The sequence below is a fragment of the Manis pentadactyla genome, chromosome 3, assembly GCF_030020395.1.
Source record: "Manis pentadactyla isolate mManPen7 chromosome 3, mManPen7.hap1, whole genome shotgun sequence".
NCBI lineage: Eukaryota > Metazoa > Chordata > Mammalia > Pholidota > Manidae > Manis > Manis pentadactyla.
This window is the reverse complement of record NC_080021.1, coordinates 54,046,571-54,067,036: the sequence shown is the minus strand read 5'-3', so window position 1 is coordinate 54,067,036 and position 20,466 is coordinate 54,046,571. Positions and strand designations below refer to the sequence as shown.

Below are 20,466 nucleotides of genomic sequence, written 5' to 3'. Positions count from 1 at the left end.
CTGAAGCAATACATTCAGCTGACATTTGGGGGTGTATTGTGTGTGAACCAGGTGCTATAAAAAATGCAAAGATAACTGAAACTGTTGCTTCATGTGTGAAATAACTGTTTAAGTAAATGGTGCCATTTCTTGAGCAGCTTAGTGCCTTATAGAAGACTGATTTTTCTCATGCAAACAATAATAGACTCGGACTTGATAATTTATAAGAAGCCAGCCAAGACTAAAAATTTGTGATTCTACAATAATCTATACATATACATTTCACTACTGCATAGAAATTAAGATTTGAGTGTATGTAAAATTGACCTTTATATTGATGCACTATATACCCTACCAACCTGTTCCTAAATAAATTCATTAGCAAATATTTATTGATTGACCACTAACGATGAATGGCACTAAGGTTTTGCTTTGGGGGTAAAGAAATAAAATCATATTTTCCCTCAAAAAGGCTATTAGTTAACAGGCTACAGGCTACAGACAAAAAAATACAAAACAGTATATTACAGTAAGAACCATATGAGAAATACAGTTTATAAGTGGGGAATCACACATAGCTGGGATAGTCAACAAATGCTCCTAGCAGAAGTGAAATTAGAATTTTGCCTCAAAGGATGCCAAATTAAAGGAACAGCCCAGGCTAAAGTCAAGGATTATTCAAATCATCCTTCATTGTTCTTAGATCATTTTATGGAAAACATGTTTAAAACTACATTAGATATTTTATATAATAAGTAGGTGGGTGGATGGGCAGACAGATAAGAGAAAGATTTTTTTTTAAACTTCTAGAATCATGACAAATAAGACATTTTTTTACCTTTCAAGCACTTTTTTCATATCCACCAAAGTTGTGATCCCCTTTTATATAAAATAGCATAATCCAAAATTTAAAAAGTCTGTGCCATAACGGAAACAGTATAGAGAAGTACTCGGTACCCTGCTGATTCAAAGAGCCAAATGAATTCTGATGAACCCTCCCAGGCATAGTAGTCAAGATGAATGAGAAAAGGCTCATATGCACGCTCTAGAACACTACAGACCCATCAGGTATGTTGAGGGGCCTTGGAGAGGCCATTTGGTGTTTTTCAAAGCAGGATTCTTGGTCAACTTACATCCAAATACCGAAGGTGCTTGCTAAAAATGATGATATGGAATACTTGGGGAAGAACCTGGGAGACTGTACTTTTATCAGCTGATATTTGAAACTACAGAGCTAAACCATAAATTCCCAAGGGGAACTATAGACAAACATTTTAAATGAGTTAAGGAGAATTTGAGCTCTTTTGAATTCTACTTGTAATTACTTTTGTTTTGCTGACTACATAGATCTGATCAGGCAAAACTAGTAAGAATCCACAATAGAACTACCTGGCTGGGCTGTATAATACTTAGGCATGCAGGCTGGGTACTGCGTTGCAATATGTCTTTCAGCATGGAACAAAACATTCAACTAAGCAGTAAGTCACCTGAGCTGACAAGCTATGGATTTTTTGTGCACACTGGGGAAGGTCTGAACCAAAAATCCAACCCTTTGTTGAAGAGAATTTGAAGCAAGCTTTCTGATACACCATTGAAAAACTGGAATGCACAAAGCATTCTGATCAATATTCTCAGTCTTTATAAACAAGAGTGAAAATGTCTCCTCTTTTTGAAACGTTTTGTTTCTCTCCTAAAAAATCTTTCACCTGGATGCTCCCCCTCTTACCAGTCATGCTTCTATCTCTTTTTATTATCACCGTTTGGACTGACTGTTAGCTAGAGGGCAAACAAGAACTTGGGAGTCATTCCCAAAGGTAGTGCCAACTGAATTAATCAGAGGTACATATATCACAAGGAAGTGAAAAAATGGTTACTTAACCTGGTTGATTTGAACCTGTGTTTCAGTGCAGCATTCAAAGACCTTCACCTTGAACTCTGCCAATCCATGACTCACTATCTCTCTGATCCTCCTAAGAACAGACATCCAGGGCAGAAAGAAAGCCTCCATCCATAGTTTGGATGAACAATCATGGTGCATGTGTCCTGCCAACGACCTGGGCTGGGTGACCTGCTTCAGAGGCATGAATGGCCAGGGCCATTACAGCTAATTGGCCAGCTCTATGCAGCAGAAAAGGGATATGGCTAAGCCTTTGATGTGAGGCAGACAGTGTGACAAGGAGACATGTCTGTTTTGGATTTCCACCCTGGAGTCCTGCTTTTCAGGAGCTCTGATCCCTCTGTATTAAGTGGCCCTTGTAGTGAACTTCAGACTTGCTCTTCCTGACATCTCTCTTGATATCAATCATTTTTATTTTAGTAAAGAACTCTGCCTAGCCCGTTAGGGTAATCCTTTTTACTTTTCCTCAGGGGGCTTGATGACATAGTTGTTTAAAACATGAATTCTGTCTAAAGTCTGGCCAAAGCAAATTTCTGCACCTTGCACAAGTACTTACCTATGTCCTCCTTAGCCTTAATTTTTTCCTCTGTCAAGAGGGTTGATAATAATATATGCCTGACCAAGGATTGTTGTGAGAAGTAAAGGAGATAATGCCTAAAAGCCCATGCCTGATACAGAGTAGACATTTAGTCAAAAATTTGCTAAGTATCTGTGGTAGGGCATTTGCATCCTTTTATGTATTTTATGTTTTATTGTCCCCTTTTATTTCATTCATTTAATTTTGTTAATCCTAATGTTCCCTTTCTTATTCAGATATGGTATAAATTAGATCATAGTTAATATTAATCATGAAAGTCTACCAGCTTCATGTGAACTCCTGCCTCACTACAGTACCTTGCCACCCCCACCCCTCAATTTCTCCATGATATCTGGGTGCCTCAAGAAGCTTCCCAGCGATGCTTAGGACCGTGTCTTCTTATGTGCTCCTGCTGCTTGACCATCACCAGCTCTGCCCTTGAGGCTACAGTCTTGCAAGAGCACACATGCCCTCTGCCAAGTGGGCTGACTCTTCCCAACCCAAAGACACAACCGCCATAAGGCACCCCTGGAGCAGGGCTCGTTCTGAGAGCACGGATTCCCCTCTCCCCAGCTCCAAGTTGGAAGCAGTCACCCAGCGTAACACAGCTTGAAGCCTGAATGCACAAAGACCACCATCAAGAAAAGTAGCCACATGAGCTGCTGCTTGGATATTTGTGATAACTCCCCACTTCTGCCCTTGTTTCTCTATACATTATTCTCCAAACAGCAGTCAGTTTGGTCCTGTTAAAACTTAAGCCAGGCCACATCATTCTGGGTAAACTCTCCAATAGCTTGTCCTCCCACTCAGACCAGAAGCATCTGTCCTCACAGTGATCTCCAAAGCCCCTCATATCTGGACTCTGTTCCCTCTCTGATTGGGCTCCAAGTTCCCTCCCACTCATCTGTGGGAGGGAACTCTCAGCTGTACTGGCCTCCAGGCACACACCATTGAGCTCCTGCCTCAGGGCCTCTGCATTTGCTGCACCCCCAAATATAGAGAACAGGAAGATGGAGTCCAGATCATTAAGGATCTTGTTGCTGTACTAAATAGTTGAAGTTTATCCTGTAAATTTCATGTAAGTCAACTGGCAATTGCCTGTATTCGTAACAGAGAATTAGGATTGCAGCCTAGTGGTCTGATGTAAATTCTTCTGGAGTGAGAAAGAAGTAGGATCTCCAGATTTAACAAATAGTAATACAGGACTCCCAGTTACAGTTGAATTTCACATAAACAATGAATAATTTTCTAATATAGTTATGTCCCAAATATTACATTGGATATACTTGCAACAAAAAAAATTATTTTGTTATTTATCTGAAATTCAAATCCAGCTGGGCTTCCTGTAAACCTGTGGCAACCCTTTACAGAAATGGGTTTGAGTACTGGTCTTGAACAAATTATTTAACTTCTTTCAGCCTCTATGTTGTCATTTGTGTAACTAGTAATGTCCCCCTTCATAAGACTCTTGTAAGATGTAAAGAGATGCATGAACTGCACTAAACAAAGTCTCTGGCATAATATAAGCAAGCAAATTGCCCCTATTGTTATCATTATTGAGATTATCATTATCATCCCATTTTGCAAGTGAAGCTTTCAATGAAACATTACAATATTTCTAGCAACATAATCTTCATGTGGAACTTTGTGTCTTTAAAGTCTCTAGAGATTAAAATTTTTTTTAAAGTACTTCTTATTTGATAAGAAACCTTCAGGAAACAAATGTAATATTCTGAGAAGAATCATCCTTTGCTTTCATCTTGTTAAAGTTTTCTTGATTTTATACTTTCTGTCTTATTCAACTCAAAAGAATTCTTTTTCAAGTCCCCTTCTTATGACTTTTTAAAACATAATGTTAGCTATATTCTGTGATGGTATATGGCTTTTATTTTAGTTTTTGCTATAGATATGTTCTCTGGGTCATGTGATCTGGCTGCCAATTTTAATAACCGATGGTCAGTTGTGGTTTTAAAGAATCTGAGCATGTGAGAAGCCTTTTATATTACATTTCTATGGTCATCCAGCACTCATTAATTAAAACAACAACCAAAAAAATTTGAAATAAAATAACAGAAACTCATGATGTGCCAGATATTGTTAGTTGCTGTAGATCCAAAGAACAAGGCATAATGGTTTCTGATTTTATAGAGCTCTCACTGGGTAGCAGATGGGAGTGTTACAGCCAGAACAAATAAACAGATATAACAAAACGGTGTGATAAACACAGTTATCACATGAATCATAACAACAGTATGTGGGAAGTGAAATGATGGAGCAAAGGAATCTGAACACACTTCACAAAGGAAGTGACAACTGAGCTGGTCCTTAAAGAATGAAAAAGCAGGTATAAGGAAAACAAAAGGCACATGGCATCACCAGAAGAGAAAATAGAACAAACCAAGAACAGCTTGAAAGAATTTAGTGTCTATTGAGAAGTTGGTTCTTTAGCTAACTCAGAGGTAGTCCCAAGACCAGCAGCATGATCCATGTGGAAACTTGTTAGAAATGCAAATCCTCAGGCTCTAACTCAGACTCACTGAATCACAATCTCTGGAGGTGGATCTTGGCAATGTGGGTTTTAACAACCCCTCCAGGCGATTCCAATACTTCACTAAAGATTGACAACCACTGGATTATAGCAATAGGGTTTACAAACTTGGGTGTACATATTTATAATCACTATAGGTGCTTTTTCATAAATACCAAGATGGACCCTCAATCCATAACAATGAAATCAGTCTTTGGGGGTGAGGCCCAAGCAAAAGTCAAAGATGTTTTAATTATAGCCAGGGTTGGGAACCCTTGAGACAGAGCAATGGTACATGACAAAGAATATACACTGCAAAGAAGTAAGCCCTTGAAAACTCACTCAGAATCATTAGTCTTCAGGAAAAATAAATGAAAACCACAATATGGTAACATAGCACATCCCCTAAAATGGATGCAATGAAATGTTGGTAAAGCTATGAAGCACTGAAATTCTCAAATGCTGGCAGACAGAAGGTTACAACCATTTAGAAGGACCTGGCAATGTCTTACAAAACTAGACATAATGAGCCAGTGATTCTACTCCTAAGCATTCAAGAAAAATAAAATATATGTCTAGAAAGTATTTGCATGAGAATGTTTTAGCAACTATATTCATAATATCTAAAAAATAGAAAAATCCACCAATCCGAAAATGGATATATAAAGTGTGGTTATAGTCATACAATGGATACTATTCAGCAATAAAAGGGAATAAACTACTGTCATGAGGGACAGTGTGGACAAATCTTAAAAACATTATGCTAAATAAAAGAAGCTTCATACATAAGAGGACAATACTGTATAACTGCATTTAAATGAACAGAGGTTGTCCAAAGGATGAGGGTTAGGGGCAAGGATTAACTTTCCAGGAATATCATTCTGTTCCTCATTCTGGTGAACATACACTTATATTTCAATGCTCAGCTCTCATACCTACCCTCTAGAAATCTTCCTGGTCTTCCCAGTTAAAGAACATCCTCCATAATTCACACAAACCCTTATTAGAACATTCACTTCATTGCTGCTATTACTTTTTTAAAATGTCTCTCTCTCCAGTTAGATTAAAAACTCCTTGCAGGCTGGATGGCCTCTTAGCATTTGGATCCCCCACGCATAGCACAATATACAGCATACGGTAGGGTAGGCGTATGGGGATGGATGAGGTGGGTGGATAGAGGGATGCCGGGTTATCTGACAGCCTTTAACACAACTGTATCATGCTCCATGTATATGCTATTACTTCTATGTCTTCAAGACCTTTGTGACATATCACAAATCCATCCCTGACAAAGCCCCCAGTGTGTCCTGTACACATTTGGGTTTGCATGTCTCTTTAGACCGTACTCTGTACATAACTCATCATACTTAACTTACTGTCTTTTAATTAGTGATATTCCTTCTTTCAGGACCACTTATTGGTGAATTTCTCAGGGTTTATTTTATTTTGTATTTTTTCTTGGTGTAGTGCTTAGCACCTGTTACTGTGAATGAATATTTGTTAAAGAAAGAGGAAAATGTCATTACTTCAAACAAATCATTAGCCCCCTCAGCATTTTTAAGCACACTTCATTGTGCCTTGTAATATGATTGTGTTCTAAATATTATTTTTGCGTGCATGCCTTCTATGATGTAGAGGATTATTATACAAAACAGAGAAGCAAACAGTTTTCCTTATATCTTATCTACTAGGTCATTCAGGCAGCAGCCTGCATATTAAAGGCACTGAGGAGGAACAGAAGGAGGCTTAAAACCGACATATCAAAGTCAACACAGCAGTATTGACTCCTTTGTGCTGGTTTTCAGTGGTTCCTATTATTACCTCCTGTGAGTGATAAAAATGCAAATTTGAAGTAACCTGAATTTAGTTAGCAAAGCTAGAGCACAGAGTTATAAAACAAACCAGAAAATACACCTCTCTCTCTCACTCCTAATCTGCAATTTTTAAGCCCAAAAAGTATACAAAAAACTGAAAGTCACAAGTTCATAAGAAAATAAACTGCAGAGAATTCAAAACTAAAGTATGCCCTGTAAGTATGATAGATGCTATGAATCCAACTGCAGCTAGAAGGGAAATGTAGTCATTAGAAAATGGGCTTTAGAGCTCAGGGATTTTGAGATGTTAAAAGTATCGTGGTAGACATGTAATTTCCAAACCGCCTCTAATGATGTTAAAAGGCAGAATAATACATCTAAAGTATAGATCCAGACAAAATAAAATATTTCTACCATCCCAGAGTTTCCGTACAGAGAGAAACAAAAGAGGAAGAGAACATAAGTGTTCTGAAGTCCTTTAGAAATGAGCAGCAGTCCAAAAGTAAGCCCTAAGTATACAAAACAGGGAAAAAGAGCTACTTTTCTTGAAACGCCATAATGTGCTAAAGGAAAATAGAGCAATCAGAAGTCAGAAAATAATGTCAGATTTCCAAAGGCTAGTTATGAAAGTTGTTGGAGAAATAAAGCAATCTTGCCAACAAAAAGACCCTTCCCTAACAATAGAGAACAGATAATGCCGTTTTTTGAGTGAACATTTACAGATTCAGATGCATGTGCGGTAGCACGAAAGTGACCACAATGTTAATGTCAAAGAAAAAATTGCAGACAAGGATGACTTTAATTCAAGACTTTGGCAACTAGGGTCAAAACTACTGCAATGGAAGAGAAAGACTGAGTTCAACTCCGTTCAAACAGAACAGCAGGGCTTTTAAGCACTGGGATAAACTGGTGGAAACATACTGGCAAACATTAGAGGGGTGGTTGGTCAAAGCCATCTAAGTGTGCTAATTGTGACTTACCTAAGTCAGGCTCCTATCTCCCCAAGAGACTGGAAGATAGGCAGCCCAACCTTCCTTGATGATCAGTGTCCAAGGGACAGTTCCCAGGTCCCTGAGAAAGAAATACCTAACTTGTGAAACCGGCAAGAAGCTGGGAGATTTGCATCTCAAAGGAGTAGAGAAACAACTTGCAAAAATACAAGCTTTCTGAAGTAATGGAGGTGAGGGGCCCATAGTCAGGAAGAAACCTGTCTCAAGTTTTGTCAAGCTGAGGAGAGCATTAAGGCCATCTTAGTCATTAGGACAAAAATCTCACACATTTTATGCAGCAAAGCAGAACATTTATCTTCCCAAGACACAAAAAACTGAACATTCTAACCATCTCCTATACAGCTCCTAAGAAATCTCAGAGCTATGCTTCAAGATATATAAAATTAAAAACAAATATGAACTTTGTAAGAAGGTGCCTTATTCGAAAGGATTATTGCAAGAGGGGAGGTGACTGTTGCAACAGAGAGCCTTGACTATAAGATCTGCAAGCATCTCAAGACTTAGGTTTGCAGTAGCCATTTCCCAAAACACAGAGTGAGGTGTGGGGTTGGGGGAGTTCTTAACTTGCACTGTTTTTCAGGATCACAGTGCTCAGGTAAATTCAACATCATCCTATTAGGGGTTGAGTTTATTCTCCTCAGTTCTTGTCCCTGCCACAACAAAGAATTGAAAGGCAGAGAGCGGGCCAGAATCGAGGTAGACAGAAGCAAGAAAGAGAAGTTCAGTGAACTCCCTCTCAGCATAGGGCAAATCCCTTGCCAACTCCTAAAGCCAGGGTCACCTGGTGTCCAGTGAATCTGCTTGCATCTGCACAATGTGGCAACTAAGCCCCTAACACCCCAGGATTTGGGGTTGCCCCAGAGCACTGGATGGAGTGAGATTATTTTCTGAGAACTTTCCAGAATAACAAAAGGAGATTTTGTAGGCAGGCTACTGAAGAGCATGATCATACAGCTGCAGTCCTGTCTGGGTCACCCAGGTGCCAGGAACTTGCAAGCCCAAATCAGAGCTCTCAGTAGCCCTTCCCTACTTATCTGGGGCAGAACAGAGAGAGTGACACACTTGAAGAAAGAGGAGTGTGGGCAACCTCAGAGACAAGGCACACTTAAGGGTTTAGGGCCTTGGGGTTTTATAGGGTTTGGGGGTAAGAGTCAGCATAAGGCATGGTGTATACAGGTGATTCATAATTCCTTTGAAGCTTTGTTTTAAGAATAGCATTATTTAGGTGACTATGTTGGTCTGGATCTCGGCATTCTTTACCCACATAGGTTTATTTATACTTCAGGGGTCTGTCTCCTGTCCTGGTTACAAAGTTACTTCATTAAGGGACTAGAAGAAGAGGAAGAGCAGCATACAGATTAAGTTAAAATTTAGCTGGGCCTTTTCTCAGGCTAAATAGATTTTACAATGGTATGATCTTTCTCCCATTTCCCTGCCCTGCCAATGGCAGAGAAGTCCTTGATTGACTTTTCTTTATCTGGGGAATATCTGTACTTTCCAAGTCACTCCTGGTCTTTGAAACTTCAGCTCATTAACTCTTTAACTCTGTAAGTCCTTTCTGGCTCTCTGGTTTTATCTGGTTAACTCTTGGAGTCCCTTTTAGTGGGCTCCACTGGCCTTATTCTCCCTCCACCCACTCATATCTTATCTTTCTGCCTAACAATCCCGTATCTAGAAGTTATTTGGTCCAGATGCATAAGCCTTTAAATGGTTATAGAACCTAAGACAAATCACTGACTCAAAACTAGGGTGTATAGGCTAACACAGAACCATTTGAAATCTCTGAGAAACATTATAGTGATTTCAAATTTGAAGAAAGTTATTTTCATTTCTGTGGGGATACTTAGAAGAAATGAACTGATCAAGAAATAAAAGAGGGTACATAATTATCTTGTTTAGGGAGAAGGATTTTACTATCATGTATTTAGCCATGCATAATCACCCTTGACAAATTATGTTTTTGTATTTTAGTCTTTGGACCCCACTTCAGCCCCACCTCCTTACGCTCACCACTGGAACCTTGGTTCCCTCACATTGGTCTGAACACCAAGACCGTCATTACGTATATGGATCCCCATCCAAGTGATCAAACACATAAACACACATGTAAGGAGTTCTAAGGGGTAGAAGTGTCATATTCTGGCTGCGCAGGAGGGAACTGTCATTGTTCCATTAAGAATGTGGAAGATGCTATATAGTGATGCAGTAACACAGGGTTCTTAAAATAGTTCACACATACGGTTTGCTCAGAATGCTTATTTTTGTGCCAGATGTACAAAACCCATACCATAATTCTGATGTTGTCCAGTCAAGCAACATTAAATCAATAAATGCTTCTAAAATTCTGAGAGGCAAACTAATCTTTCTCCCTACAAATTATTCCCAAATCCCAAAGGGCAAAAACTATTGAAAAGAAGGTCTTAGTACATTAAAAGTTTCCATTGCAATAGAAACAGTTTAGCCTAGGTATGTTTTTCCATTCATGCCATTTTTATTCAGGCAGCCAGCAAATACTTATTAAATAATTATTATGCTTGTGCACCATTTAAGCACTAGTAAAAAGCAGTGAATAAGAAAAAGCCTCTTTTTGGGGGTAGAGGGTGCTTCTCAGATGGAAGCTTACATTCTAGTTAGAGATTTACATTATAAAACATAATTTTCAATTTGGACATATTCCATAAAATACAATGACTAGAATATTAAATTCATTGTTACTTGATTGTTCATTGTTAAGCACCCCTTCATTGTTACTTAAATTTGAACTTGCCAATTAAAAGTCCATTCACTGCAGAAAATAGATATGATAGATACTTTAAATAGAGGGACTATTAAGGGTAGATATTATAGGTGCAAGATAAATTCTGTTAACCATCACTAGTTGTTCAGTGATTTCTAAATGTCTGACTTTGAAGAAACTAGTAATAACATTTGCATATTATTTTTAAGAAAGCAGAACTATTTGAATAAATTAGTGTGAAGCAAAAGAGAACAAAAAGAATTGTATTCAATCAGAAAATAATTCCAAAATATGTGAACATGTGTGCTTATGAGCATGCTTAGCTAAACAGATTTTTTAGAATGTTTCTGTTTTTCTGTCAGCCACTCATGAGAAAGAAATAATTAACTGATTGCCAAGTAGGTGTATATTTGCTTCATTTGATTTTTAAAAGATCATTTTACCTAGAATTACCTCCAGTTTAGGGAAAACATAAAGACTCTACAAATTGCCTTGGTTAAAAGGGCATTTTTAAAAATGGCACTGTAACCATGTCTATATTCCCTTCCTGGTTTCAAATGTGGCCTTTGTGCACCACATGTTATATGCATTTTACATTAAAGTCTCTGGTGCCTTTTCACTGTTACTGTTTTTAAATGAATAATTGTGTATCAGTGAAGATTTCGGACACTGAAGTACATAGAGTTCTGGTGATTGTTGTTGCCACATTTGTTTATTAATTACAATTAATCAGGTAAAATTAGTGCCTTAAACTTTTCCTACCTATCTCTATATTCAAAGAATGCACATAGAAATAATTCTCTTTATCCTATTAAATAAGGAATGTTGGTCCTCTGACACAACAATCATATATTCCTTCAATTTTCTGGCACTAACATTATATGAATACTAAACTTTTTTTAATTATAATTTTATTCTTCTAGATCTACATGTTAGTAATATAGTAATACTTCCTGTTTTCTATAATATTGAATCTCTGAAAACACTAGAACCTTTAGTTAGATGTTTTCTTTATTCTAAATCTAACATGTTTCTATATGGAAATATCAGAAACTATTTTGTAGCTATATAAGGAATTCATTCATCTAAAGTGTTAAAGTATAATCAAATTACACAAGACAATTTCCCAAGGTTATATTTACTGAATAAATTAATAGACTTTTAAGGAAGGATTAGTCCATTATAGGTACTGACCACTCATTGCTTTTTCTGGAGGTCATTCAACGCAGTGGACTAAGTATTTTATCTGCCAAATGACTAGCAATTTATTTTTGAAGTTTTGGATTTTTTTTACTGCTCCAAATATAGTTGCTCTATTATCAAGTGTGTTATATGCATGGGACTTTACTGATCTTTTTTTCTAACTAGTTTTAAAAATATTGAGAATGATGAACTTTAAAAACTCTTCAGAATAAAAATATATGAATAGATAAAAGATTGTGTTCATTTGACAAATATCAGTGCAAGAAATCCGTTCTTGAGCAAGCTAAGAAAGTCATTAACAGCAGTATTTCTGATGGAACTAATGTTATACCTGCTCAAGCTACACTGAATCTAATAATCTGTGGCAGAAGAAATGGAAAAAGGTATGAAAGCATTTCATTAAATCAGAAATTGAAAGAATGGGAAAAGTGGCTTTTTTTTTCAATTTATTCATAGCTCAACAGACAGAATCACAGAGGAAAAGAGATTAATTGTGTAAATGGTGCTGACCTTTTACAATTCTTGCCTCATATTCTGGAAGTTAATTCCTTAAAAGTGCATTTTTGTGGAATAGCACAAAGTTTTTCATGCAGACAGAATTAGAGTTGCAAAGGGCCATTTTCCAGATACCCTGCGCTGGGCACCTTTATTACCAAAGCAGTCATGGCCGATTCCAGCTGTGTCCCCTGTGTTAAAATTCTCACAGGTGCAAACCCGACCACAGTGTCAGGCGTCCTTTACCTGGGGATGTTCTCTCATAAACCTACCCTGTCTTTAGAATGGCTCTGAATATGGGGAAACCACCAGCCCTGGGGTAGCCTAAGATGAAATGAAAAGTTCAGGCCTTTGGAAACCTGATAAGAATTCTTACTGGCTGGAACCTGATAAGTATTCTGGATACCTTATGTATATTTAGTATTTCCTACCTTGCCACATTTTTAGGAATGGATTTTAATAATAATGTTCAGTAACATTTCCTAACAGCAAATTTTGCCAGCCTGTGTTCTGCTGGAAGTAACGTCTACCCTGCCTTAGAGCTGTGTGAGCTGGACAAGCTGTGGAATCTCTTTGGGCCTTAGTTGCTTCAAAAATGTGGAAAAACAGCTCATCTTTAAAAAGGCAGAAAGCTGAAAAAGTGGGATATAATGTATCACACACACACACACACACACACACACACACACAGTGAGAGACAGAGAAGATTTTGATTTCATTCCAAGTCAAAAAGTAAAAGGTAGAAAAGGAAACAATACCCATGTCCACTATCTTCAAAGAACAATAATGGGGTTTTTTTTATATATTCATTTACTACCTAAAATAGCTTTAGGGAGTAGGTATTTTACAAATAACTGATTTTAGAAAGGCTACATAACTTCCCCAAGATCATACAATAATAAAAGGCAGAATCAAGATTCAACTAGGGCCCTTGATATTTTCTATTTTCATGTCAGTATTTACAGATCGCATTTATTTTCATTTATGTGCCCTTATGATTTTTGTCATATCTTTATACCATTGGCAGTATTTTTAATTTTTAAAATTAAATTGGCCCTCCTTTTTTTTAACTTAAAAGCAATGTATCTTTAAAACTAAACTTCAGTTCATTCCCATAAATGAAAAAGCTGGTATCTCTTTTCATTACATTTAAAATAAATATAATGAAAAGACAAAACATTTTTAAATTTTGCTTGATAGGTAGTTTCATGAGGAAAAAAACCTTGTGTTCCTGCTTCAATCAGTACCTTTCTCTCTCCCTCCAAATCTCTCTCTCATTAAAGAGAAATAGACAGTATTAGAGAAATGTCAGAACAAGAACAAGCAGAAACTTTCTCTTTAATGTAACCCTAAGAAGGTTAATTTCCTCACTATGCAAGTCAATGTTTTTTAATGCTCCTAACATTACTGTGGGTGCCTCTAGCAATTCGTGCGCACTCTGGGAACACAGAGCTCAGTCGTGCTGACCTGCACTTCACGCTTGATGAGATAATGACGCTGAATGAGATTCTGATTGGCCGTCACCCTCCTGCAGTCAGCTGCCTTGCACAATTTCCTACTTGGTGTTGGCAGAAACTCTGCATGCAGATTGACTTGTTAAATCACATTAAAAAAAGTGCGCCAAATTTTACAGACTTTGTTATCTCAGAATTGATAAAAATAAAAGAACATTTTCATTTGGCATATTCCCAAAGCCCAAAGAATCCCAGGAAGCAAATGGCTAAGTTACTATCCATTGCTGGCAACTGGGAAGCCTTCACCTTGCCTCTATCTAGGACATGTTTTTAAAAATGCCAGATGATTTCCATCAAAATAGGTCATTGTCTTCGCAGACCTCCTCATTTTTCATAGGGAAAATTTATGATATGATGAAAAGGACACTTGAATAGGATATAGACATACGTATTTGTTGCTGTAAAACAGGTTAATTGTGCCAAAGAAGCTGCCAGCCTGAAGCCCAAATGGGGTTGTTCAATAAATATCTTTTCTATAGCTTACTATAGCCTTGTTAAGGGCTCAACATTCCTAAATGATATCATAGACTGTGTCTAACAGGAATGGGGAAAAATGACTCCAGAAATATATGAAAAATTTTGCAAGGACATTCTTTGTATAGCACAGAAGTAGTTGAGTGTTAGCTGTTAAAATATAATAGTATTAACTATTTAAATAGACAAAATGATGTTGAGAGCTTAGACATGATCTAAATTGCATTAGTGAAAGTAAAAGAAAGCATATATAGCACAGCATGGAGGAGCAAAGACTGTACAAAGCTCTGGATTAGTATCAGTCACATATGAAGAATTTATGTGATTTGAGCAAATGACTTATCTCTCTGTGCCTTAGTTTTCTTATCTGTAAAATCTGTGAAATGGGGATAATGACAGCAGTTTCTCTTTGGTGGTGTTGTGAATAATAAATGAATACCACATTGAAAGTACTTAAAAGAGTGCTTGCCATAGCATAAGTCATCACTACGTGTTAATTTTTAACAAAATAAATCAACCCTTAAAGTTATACTGTTGAGGAAAAAACAGGGACATAACTATTTAAGGAAGCCAGATATATTAAGGAAAAAATTACAGTTTAGTGTATTTTTTAACAATGACCAGCAGGAACTAATCTCCCATTTAAGTAAGAGAATCAGCCATACCTAGTGTTCTTTCAGCCAATGGCCTAACTAGACTTTACTAACAGAATGAGGTGCAGAAAAGGATGTACAGATTAAGAGACAATGTTGAGGTCCAGAGGCATGCAGGCCACACTACTTATAATATGCTCCCTCAGCACACTTACATAATGCTTTGAATCAAAAGAAAAGCATTTTTGGTAACATTTGAAATTTCAATCGAACATGAAGTAGGATGGCACTTGAAATTAGATACGTAAATTCTGAACATGGCATAGTTTTACTTCTACTGCAACAATAGAAAAATAAGGATTTTTAAATCAAATAGAAACTGGCAATAAAAACATGGCTGTCCGAGAAAGATCTACCTTTTTCACTGTTAGTGATCCCATAAAACCAATAAGCTGGAAGAAGTTAACAGCTTAAAAGAACTGCTGTAATACCAGCAGAGGTACCTAAAACACAATTAGTCACACAAACATCTCATAATTATATACAGTAATAGGTTCATGTGTTATATGTAAAAAAGAGTTCATATCTCAAGATAAAAATCTGTTACCTTCCATGATTTGAAATGTTAAGAATTTGGAGGTTATGAAATAATATGTATGAACTAAGTATGAATTCTACACAAAAATTAATGACTTATCTAATAATATTTTGAAAATACTCTTTTTTAATAACATACATAGCTTCTCATTTTAAGGATCTTAACTGCACCTCATTCCTTTGAAATGTATCTATGTGCTAAAAAGAAACAGTTTTTGGACCTGTGAAAAATGTTTAATGACATCTCTTTTTAAAAACATTGTTCTTAACCTTTATGATAACAAAAATATTAATATGAGTTGAAATAGCTTGAAATTTCATAACTGTATCTGGAGTTAAATTAGGTTGAAAAATTCAACCACGTAATCGATATTTTTCCTATATAAGGTATAGTACTTTCTGTGATATATTAAGTGATAAAATTGGTTGTTTCTGCTCATATCCCAAACAGGTTCAGTCAATGAGAAAAAAAAAATGAGAAATCCAATTACAAAATAGCATTGTCCATCACTCCTTAAAAAAAAGGTAATAAAGCTTATTTAAAATTTGTTAAGGCTATTGCACGTATACAAGTAAATATCTGCAATTCTCTGACCCAGAAACAAATTCCCTGTGCTCTTTCACCTTTTTATAGCAGCAAAACAGAGAGGGTGCCTGTCCTATCCACTTCCCAACACTCCTCTACCAAAACCCCCTTAGCAAACATGCAGCCCATGAGGCCCAAACAAACAAACAAAATCAATGGAAACATTCTGTCTGAAACTTCTAAACCTGAACAATTATTTCCTCAGTACCTTCTACCAACTATCCAAGTTTTTAGAAAATAGGTTGTTGGGAGAGCATGTTGCCTACCTTTGGATATCGGGCATCTATTTTGTGATGTTTATTTCAAATCAAGTGTTTATTTAATGTAACCCTGAAGGGTAGAATAATACAATTCTGGGCTGGATTTATTTTACCACTTCCTTAAGATCCTGGCCAAGTGACTTTCTTGCCTTGTACCTCAGACTTCTCCTCATTAACATAAATATTGGTAAAATGCTGTAGGAATAATTTGTAGTTTCAGATGTAGCATGCACCTATAGGATGTATTTATGTACCAAATAATACCACACAATGTTCACTCAGCAAAAGAATGCCAGGTGTAGGTGATACAACAGAAAGCCAGGCACACACAGTGTCCTTTTTCATTAACACAGAACACAGTCTACTGATCATGAGTGTTTTGTGAATTATCAAAGTCAAATCCAATGAACAGATGATGTTACAGCATTCTGTTCAGGTCCATAAAGTGTGACTTTCTAGAGGAATCAGATATAAAGGAGAAAGCTCTTTAAATAAAAAGCTTGTTTTCTGATTTGGGGACATACATGTTCATAGAAATCTCCTAGGATGTATAACTCAGCTTATCTTGAATTATTTCATTAATTTATTGAATTAAAATGCTCTTAGCTCTTAGTTATCTTGATCCATACAGAATGATCAGATAACTGAGAATGTTTCTAAATTCTATATTTGCTTATAATTTTTTAAAAAAGGAAACATAGGTAAGTTAGCTGATGTCTAAAACCTCTTTCAAAAAGTGACCTATGGAGGATATGACATAATCAGTCACACATAAGACAGATAAAGGCCAATTTCCAGTTCCTTCTACATATATTACAATTCTGGGATCTTTTTATAATGACGATAATCCTAGGTACTACAAAACTCTTGACATCTCTTCTGAATCGTCCATGATTCTATTACATCCAGCATAATTCAAGTGCTTAGAGTATTTTAATAATATTCCAAAGCTTTAAACCTTAAGATTTTTAAAAATTAACTATATTTCTCAAATATACTGATAAAAAATAAGGGTTTTTTAATAGAATCATAGCATAAGTATTTCTACACTTGGCTATTTCACTTGCTCTCAGATTATTTTCACTCCATTTTAAAGTTGAAGCTATTTTATTACATTCTAATTCTTTGAATGACATATACAGTAAATTTAATTAAATTAAATGACAATTGTTAAATAACCATGACAACCTTTCCCTCAGCTTTTCTGTATGATCATGAATTAACTATACATTTTCCAAAGGTTTTTTAAAATTATACCTCTAAATCAATCAATTCTAAGTCACATTTTATGTTAGATTGGAAATGATTTTTAAGATATTCTTCTTGTGATGCCAAAACTAATTACTCACAGAACTGTAGAAAGCAGTAAAATAATGTGTGAAATTTCAAAGTTCATAATAATCGTAGCATTAATCAGCATTTGGCTTCTAGCACTGGAAATAACTTAAGCAATTTGGAGTATTATCCTAAAATTATCATTATCATTTCCAGGACTGAGAGTCCCTAATGGTTTTTAGACACTATGTAATTAGCATGAGAAGTCAGAAATCAATGCATGATCAAACACAAGTTATGTGCCAAATAAAATTACTATAATTTATCAATTCAACTAGTCAAATATGATTGTCAGTGAGCCCAGAACACTCAAAACACAATCATAATTATCATCAGAACATTATCAGAGAACAGTTTGGGAAAAAAGAATACGAGAAATGCTAATGTGCTAGTTAATGTATGTATAACAGAACATCCAAGTTCTAGTAAGTCATACAATTTAGCAATGGGATTAAATTTTTTTCAGTATCAAATGAACTAATTAAATATTGCAGACATTTAACATTATGTAACCCATAATTGATAATATTACTCTAAAGTTAAGTGTTCTTTTTTCTTAATCAAATGTATTTTTATAACATGAAAGAGCTCCCTTAGATGCCTAAAGCAAGTTTTTAATTAAAATGGTTTTGAATTAATTCAAGATGGACCATTGTAAAAAAGAAAATTCCAGGCAGATCTGCTACAAACCAGAAAAAGGCAGGTGGAAGGTTATGTACAAATCCTAGTACATTTGCAGTAATTCCATCTCTTTCCTCCCACTCATCATCTGGGCACCATTGTATTTCCACATCTCAGTTGAGATCACCTGTGCTAAAATTAATGATGTGCCAGTTGGGGTGAGCATTTAATAATGCAGATAACTGTCAAATCACTATGTTGTATACTTGAAACCAATATAATATGTATATTGACTGTACATCAATGAAAAAAACATAACATATAAAAAAATTAAATTAATGATGTGCCTCGTTTGCCTCCCTATTGTCCTCCTTCCCACAACTGGGCAGAACAAAATATTAAGGAAAGCACTGGTCTTAAGTAAAGCAGCCTGGGTTTGATTTAGGTAAGACATTCATTCTCTGATCCAAGAATGATACTTGCCCAATATATCTCACTGGTTTGAAATAAAAATCAAATGAGAATATACATATAAAGTGTTTTACAAACTTCCATACATTATACAAACAAAAGTTATTATGATGATTGTGGCCCCTGCCCACAGACTTAGCCCAGTCCCAGATTTTAAGAATAACCCCAAACCACACTCTAGATGGAGCAAATTAAGGGAGCCCTAGCTAAATAATTCAGACACCACAGACTATGACAGTCTAGCTGTTTCTCTTGCTGTAAACTTATAATTACTCTCAACATTATAATAACTGGATCCTGCTTTATTCCTGGGGAAAAAATGAGGTCCTCCTCAAAAATAAATGAATAAATAAATCAAAACAAGAAAGTTTTATCTTTCAGATTTCTGCTTTATAATACCAACCCATCTGCCCCTGGAATTGATCTCTGTCTTCCTCTCTCTTGACATCTTAGGAGATCTGACCTGAATCCATACCCCATAGATGGGGACCAGCCTCATATTTCTATGACTCCTCAATTTCATTTAGCTGCCTGGTTTGTCACCACACTCTCTAGGTTGTGGCTTAAGAAACAGTTCAGCTATTTAGAAGATTTAGACTCAAGCTAACAAATTCTTTTCTAACCATGATTATCTACAAATAGAGCAATATGTCTTGTGAGATAGAGTTCTGTATCCCTTGAGACAATCAAGCCACAGATACCCACCCATCAGCAGAGTTTCCATGGAGGGCACCACTGCTTTGGCTAGGAGGTCAGACAAGATCTCTCTACAATCCCAGGTCACCTGCTTAATCCTTCTGCTACTCTGGGTCTCGGGTCTCTGATGCTTCTAGAGTGGCAATGGAGAAGACAATATATGGCTCCTGACATTGTTGCGTCTTAGCACACAAACAAATTATTCCTGTAATGAATCCAAAAGACACTACTTGCCTTATTTGTTTATTGTGTCTGATTTCAATTAAGTGAAATGTACCTCAGAAACACAAATGATTTGCGTGTGTGGTTGTTAAAAATTATTACTGCACTAATATCCTTGTTAGAGACAGCAGTAATTAGATTCAGGAAATGATACCATTAACTCAGAAGAGTTTTGTTGTAAATCATACAGTAAGCCATGTCCCAAACCAAGCATGCACAAAGAATATGGTATTTCTAATTGTACTTTTGCATTAGTTAGCACACTATTTTCAGTTCAATACCCAAAACTCAGTATAGTGTAGCTATAAATTAATCTCAAACTAAACTAAAACACAAATGATGCAAAAGCTTGACAGCCCTTTATAATATTTGTAGAAGCAGTCTATTTGGATTTGGTAAATAAAGTTAAATTATTTTAACCTTAGTTTTTTTTCTTTTACTTTTATGCTAGTTTCATATTTTCCTTCAGTTTTATGAAAGAAAATAAAACATCTTCACATTCCTTTTAAGGTAACTTGAATCCTCTGATACTGATTTTCCCAGTCTTTTCATCTTTACTTTTGGTTACAGAATAACAAACCCACTTATTTGGATATTTGTGATCCACTATAATGTAGTAAGTCCTTTTGTATCTCAGTCGAACTTCTTTCATGAATGTTGGGAGACAAATGGAGATCAGGATAAAGACATAGTAATTATTGGGCAGAATAATGAATGTGGATTATAAAATGGAACTGTTAGGAATTAGAAGGAAAAAAATAAGGATGGAGAGAGAAAGTGGTATGGAGACAGGAAAGTAATATGTCCAGAATACAATTTACCAGTAGAGTCATGGCTTGCCAAAAACCACTGTAGTTA

At 36.1% G+C, this 20,466-nt stretch overlaps 1 protein-coding gene across 15 annotated transcripts in view; it reads left to right on the top strand.

Annotated features, from left to right (window-relative positions):
• Nucleotides 1-20,466, top strand: part of RALYL (RALY RNA binding protein like) — a 772,833-nt gene that overhangs the window by 670,229 nt on the left and 82,138 nt on the right. Inside the window, exon 8 of one of the 15 annotated variants that reach the window (XM_057497926.1) lies at nucleotides 15,869-15,937. The exons of 13 other annotated variants lie outside the window; for them this stretch is intronic. In XM_057497926.1, coding sequence (XP_057353909.1) covers nucleotides 15,869-15,915 — 47 coding nt within the window. In that variant the 3' untranslated portion in view covers nucleotides 15,916-15,937. Of the gene's footprint in view, nucleotides 1-15,868; nucleotides 15,938-20,466 lie in introns of those variants that run through there. One more of the 15 variants, XM_057497923.1, reaches the window with a different exon arrangement.